This window comes from Arachis duranensis, chromosome 9 (assembly GCF_000817695.3).
Source record: "Arachis duranensis cultivar V14167 chromosome 9, aradu.V14167.gnm2.J7QH, whole genome shotgun sequence".
NCBI lineage: Eukaryota > Viridiplantae > Streptophyta > Magnoliopsida > Fabales > Fabaceae > Arachis > Arachis duranensis.
The window spans coordinates 2,919,954-2,925,827 of record NC_029780.3 but is presented as its reverse complement, the minus strand read 5'-3'; the positions used below and the strand labels follow the sequence as shown (position 1 = coordinate 2,925,827).

Sequence of the window (5,874 nt, the reverse complement as noted above, 5' to 3'; positions counted from 1 at the left end):
TTTTAATATATAAATAATATTTTTTATTCTCATAAGATAAGATAATTATTCGATCCGACTAGTAATATATAAAATACCCACAAATACAGGTTGTATTTTTCTCTTTTTTTTAGATAAAATTTAGAATAAATTACTATTTGTATTTATAAAAGATACAAACACTTACAAATGTATCTATATAAAAATAAGCGATAATTGTACCTATGAAAGATAATTTTCGTGTGTCAAAAATACCTTAATAGACCAATTATATAACCAAAAGTCACAAAAGCCATCTTCCGTAATTATAATTATTATTTTATTCTTATATGAGTACAATTGTCAGTATTTATATTTGGGGTTCACCAAGAATCGAATTCTTGACCTTTCGGATCTAGCGCTCTAACACTATGTCATGATACCACTCATCCCAAAAAATTCAGCTGATAGAAAAAGGTAACACAAATGATTATATTTCTAATATTGCATAAACCTCCATTGTACACATTTTATAAATATTCTATTGGTTCTTCGTACTTTTCCTTTATATTTTTAGGTACAAATAGTAATTTATTTAAAAATAAGTCCTTGGATTGTGCAATAATGAGATTCAATATTTCATAGACCGACTATGTGATGACCAAATTAATCTCTTTGATGTTTAGCACTTTGAAACGAAAACGCAATCCCATTGATTTTCTTGTGAGTTGTGACATCATAGGCATTTGTTTATATAGTCCAAAATTGATTTTTGAGTAAAATAGAAAGGATGATGTATGCATTGGAGTTATTAGAGTCTTAGAGTTTCATTCGTTCTCTTCACAATTCACATAGCTCCATTCAAAGCATACGTAAGGTTCTCTTAAGTCTTCACTGTGAAGTGTGAACCCTCTTGAGATAAAAAACAATAAACGCTTTAAATGCAAACATAAGAAACAAAGTGTCATGTTTTAAATAGTGGTAAAATCCCTGGTTTTTTCTGAAAAGGATAAAAATATTCATAATGATCATTATCTATACTTCTATTTATACATGAAGAGGATTAGATTGTTAGATTTGATTTTTGGTTTATCTCATCACATTTTTTTTTACTTTTATATCTATCTCTTCTTGTACAGTTTTATGAAAAATAATTCTAAAATGAGTATTGTGAAAAATTGGACATAATCATTTTAAGTTATGCATTTTATAAATTCTTTACCTATTGAATTATAATTTTATATATTTATTATGTTATATAAAAATAATAAATAAAAATATAATTTCAAAAACACAAAATATTTAATAAATAATTTAATTTTAATACACTGATAGTATAAAATATACAGTCGTACAATTACATTCATTATTTTAAATTACTATTTACGTAATCAATAAAAATAATAATTATTTTTTATAATATAACATTTCATAATTAAATACATATATAAAATCATTTTTACACATTGACAATGCGTCAAAATTAAACTCGTCTAACAAAAATGAATAACAAGTATAATTAATTAGTCCATGACCTATTTAGGGTACATATGGACAAGCCATAGGGACTAGTCACCATAGAGGAAAAATGAAATGTGGAAGTTCCCCAAATAACAATAGTTAGATTAGACACTTAGACCCATTATCTATTTATTTTCAAATATAAATAGATCTTAACCATCAGTTTTTTTTTTTTTTAAGGCTCATAAAAAAGTTAATACAAAAGATGAATAACAAAAATATAAACCAAGAAAAGTGAGTTTAAATATTAATTCCCATGTCACACACAAATCCCACCCTCTTCCCCCTTTAAAACACCAATAACTCATTCATTCTCACAACCCCACCAACACAACCACACACTTTCATAGTTTCATTCAACAGTCTCAGTAAAAAAATTAAACAAATAAACAAGAAAAAAGAAAGAAAAAAAACACTTCTTTTAGTTTTTCTCTCTTTTTTTTTAAAAAAAGAAAAAAAGAGAAAACAGAGGAAACAGAGGAAAAAAGAAAAACAGAGTGTTTTCCATGGTGAGTGAAGAGAGGATACGAGGAGAGGAATCAAAGGTGGCAGCTTTGGAGAGCAGCGGAAGAATGAGCGGAGCCCCTGTCGGAGCACGGCAGCGGCGGAGGAAGGAGGCGGTGGATCTGTGTCTGAGGTTGATGTGCATGGCTTCTTCCATTGTTGCAGTGTCTCTCATGGTTACTGCAAAACAAGCTACAAATGTCTCCATCTATGGCTTCAGCTTCCCCATTAATTCAAAGTGGTCCTTCTCTCAATCATACGAGTAACCATTCTTCTTCTTTGATCTTATATTGCTTCATCATCATTCCTCTGCTTCTCTCTTTTGGGTTGCTTTTTTCACTTTTATTTTATTAAAAATATTATTTTTCTGTCTAAAGATATTATTTTTATTTTGTGAATGGAGATCATGAACTATCTAAAACTTAGTAACTTAAAAGATAGTGAAGCAAACATAGGAAAAGATCTTGTTTAATTCTGAGTGTTGCTTTCTCACTCTCTTTTCCCCTTTTTTTGGGTCTGCTGCATTTTCTTGGCAGCCAACCACAACTTCATGAATACATGAGAGGTTATGTTTTTTTTTTCCTCTCTTTTAATGTTCTTTTTGTATATTATTATTATTATTATTATTATTAGTTTATTTTGCCAGCAATGTCCTTGGACAGTTTTTTTAATAACCGAGGGATGAGGACAAAATTGACCATAAAAAAGTGGGGGCCTGGGAGGGGGTTGGTTTGTCATGTCATCATAGTATTTGAATGAACAGTCTCATGCACCCGTGAATTCGAATTTCTCTTTTTTATATCTTCTTTTCCCTTTCTCTAACACTAATTATTATTATTTGTGTTTGTTTGTCCCTTTTGCCTCTATTACTATTTACTACCCATTTTGTCTTTTCAATTCATCAAATTGTTGAGTTTTCCGCATACCCTTAATTTGTCTACTTAACCAGTTAGTTCTTAATTAACTATTGTTTAAAGTGTGATCTTTATTGATTCCATGATGTCGGTACACATGTTTTGACTTTAATTGGACAAATAATTATTAAATTGGTGTTTCAAAGATTATAGTGTTTGATAAACATTGATTATACATATTTAGTTCCAAATTGTCACACTGATTTTTTAAGGGCTAATTTGATAGTTTGCTAATTATTCTGCATCTGAAAATTGAAAGTACAATATATAGTTTGAATAATTACATACTAGCTAGCACATTTGTTATTATTACAGACATTTAATTTATAAAAAGGTGAATTACTTATTAATATACTAGAAATCTAAGAAGCACGGACATTTCGTTAAGTTATCGTGTCTGCGTGTCAGACACATTTTGGACACGACATTCATCGATATTTGTCCGACACGCGTGTCTGTTGTGTCTAACCGTGTCTTAATAAAAAATAAAAATTTCTTCTCCAGACACGCTTGGACACACCTAAATATCATCACATGTCAACGTGTCTAGTCTTATTCTTAACATATATTCTTAAAATAAATTTAGATATAGTATATAGTATTATTTGTTAAAACAAAAAAATATTTTAAATACTTGATATAATTAAATAAGACATTAAAAATAATTAAAAAATTTAATTTATATTTTAATATCAATGAAATATCAAAATATCATTACGATATATCTAAAAAATCATTTATATTTTATGTTTATACGTGTTTTCATGTTATGTAAGATTTTAAAATTTGCGTGTCGGCATGTCCCCTATCGTGTTGTGTTCCTTGTCCATGTTAGTGTCCGTCCATCGTAGCTAGAAATAAATAAACTCTAAAGTAACCAGTATTGAATGATCTAAACCTTTGTGGTTCATTAATTTAAATTAAAAACCTTTTTTCTTCTCTGAATTTGTGCTGGGTGGGGCAGATATCTTGTTGGGGTTTCAGCTGCTGTTGCTGCTCACTCATTGCTACAACTACTGATTGGAACATCAAGATTTGTTAGGAATTCCTCTGTCATTCCCTCAAGAAACTATGCATGGCTTATTTTTGCTGGGGACCAGGTACCCTTTAAATTTTATGATTCTCTCTAAATTATATTGAGAATTTAATTTTGACGCATTCTGTAAGGTAATTTTACACGTTCATCTAATTACGTAATGTCACATCAATAAAAATAATTATTTTTTACATTGACCACTACGTGAATGGTCATTCAAAAGAACATATGTGATTGCATGTCTCATTGAATCAAAATTAAACTTGTTATATTGAATACAATTTTAGTGACTCTAACATACTCACATCACATTTGTTCCTAAGCTCTAGCTTGTGCTAAAACCCTAAAACTCACCTAATTTGGATGAACTTGAAGAATCCTACACTAATAAGATAATAGAATGACATACATTTGAATAAGAATTTAATTTTGATGCACTATTAGTTATATAATACGACTTCAGCAAGAATAATGATTTTTTTATATTATTCATAGGAACGGTCATCTAAAAAATAGATGTAATTGACATTTTCAAAGTATCAAAATTAAATTCTTTAAATAATAAAAATAAGTAACATTAACTTACTTTAATGCATTTTGGTGGAAATTTGTTTAGGCATTTGCTTATGCATTGATGAGTGCTGGATCTGCTGCATCTGGGGTGACCAACCTGAACCGAACCGGAATCCGGCACACGGCGCTGCCGAATTTCTGCAAGCCATTGCACAAGTTCTGTGACCATGTTGCCATCTCAATAGCCTTCACTTTCACCAGCTGTTTCTTGCTGGCTATTTCTGCTGTCCAAGATGTAATTTGGCTCTCCCAACACTCTTCATGAGTTTTACTTCAATATATAACCAATTATATATATACTTATATAACAAAATCATATGAAAATATATATGGGCCTTATGTGAATGTATTATATGGGAGTATTATGTTTGTTATGTTCAATCTTCTACCTGACTAAGAATACTAAGTACAAGTTAAGGTTTAATTGCATTTTACATATCTGTTGCAATTTGAGCACTTTAATCTTAGTTTTAAGTGATACCTTTACATGCATAATCACGTGAAATTGAACATCCTTCTTTGTCTTTGCTTTCCAAAAATTACAATTAGGATAATATATAGATTTAAGAATCTTAACTCAAATAACATTGAATAAATTTCTCCTTCCAACTCTCTAATTTGTTTAACACCCTCTCTTCAATCTATGTTAGAGCTTTATTCAGAGATCACTTTCATCTCCAGTATCTCTTTTACTCTCTTCTCAATGATTTATTAATATTTATGGTTTGTCTAGAAGCCTCAATATACTCGGTTAGGATAGTGACAATTTGGAACAACTCTTCCTCTTTTGCTTCCGCAAAAATGATAGAATCATTGGGAAATAGGCCTTTCAAAAGTTCTTAAAGGTCTACAGGCTCGAGCCCAACAAGCTCCAAGAAACAAATTCTATTTTATTAAAAGAATTTGTTATTTGCCTTGCACGTACGTTCGGGCTCATTGGTTTAAGCGTTTTCGTTTTCACTTTCGATAAAAATAAAAATAAGACATGAAAATATAATTTATTAAATATTTTAATAAAAATATTTTTAAAAAATAGAATAAAGTTAAAAATGATATTTTCATGTTTTTCATCTTAACTTTTGAAAACATTTTTAAAGTAAAATATGATATTTTTGGATTTGAGAGGTTCAAATTTCTCCTACTCGTTTTTTTTTGTCACACTTTGTTCGTTTTCTTCTGTTTTCTTTATATGTTTTGTTGTTAGGATATTCATTATTTTTTATTAATTTATATATACATCTCTTTGAAAAGATGAATTTTTTTATTTTTTTATTTTATTTAACCATTTTAATTTTTTATTTTAGGCTTGATTTTTGTATCTTTGAATATATAAACAAGGTAATTAAAAAAAATAGAGCTCTAATTAGA

General features: G+C 29.0%; 1 protein-coding gene across 1 annotated transcript; it reads left to right on the top strand.

The window, feature by feature from the left end:
• The first annotated feature begins 1,737 nt into the window (after positions 1–1,737).
• On the top strand, positions 1,738–4,942 carry LOC107464095 (CASP-like protein 3A1). Its single transcript, XM_016083004.3, has 3 exons — positions 1,738–2,245; positions 3,862–3,997; positions 4,550–4,942. The coding sequence occupies exons 1-3, from the start codon at positions 1,986–1,988 to the stop codon at positions 4,769–4,771; spliced, it is 618 nt and encodes a 205-aa protein (XP_015938490.1). The 5' UTR covers positions 1,738–1,985; the 3' UTR covers positions 4,772–4,942.
• The last annotated feature ends 932 nt before the right edge of the window (positions 4,943–5,874 follow it).

Bases quoted from the DNA above. Each gene is read 5' to 3' on its own strand.
- LOC107464095 (XM_016083004.3), top strand. From the start codon at position 1,986: ATGGTGAGTGAAGAGAGGATACGAGGAGAGGAATCAAAGGTGGCAGCT. The intron at 2,246-3,861 runs GTAACCATTCTT...TGGGTGGGGCAG, and splicing joins TCCTTCTCTCAATCATACGA to ATATCTTGTTGGGGTTTCAG. The intron at 3,998-4,549 runs GTACCCTTTAAA...AAATTTGTTTAG, and splicing joins TTATTTTTGCTGGGGACCAG to GCATTTGCTTATGCATTGAT.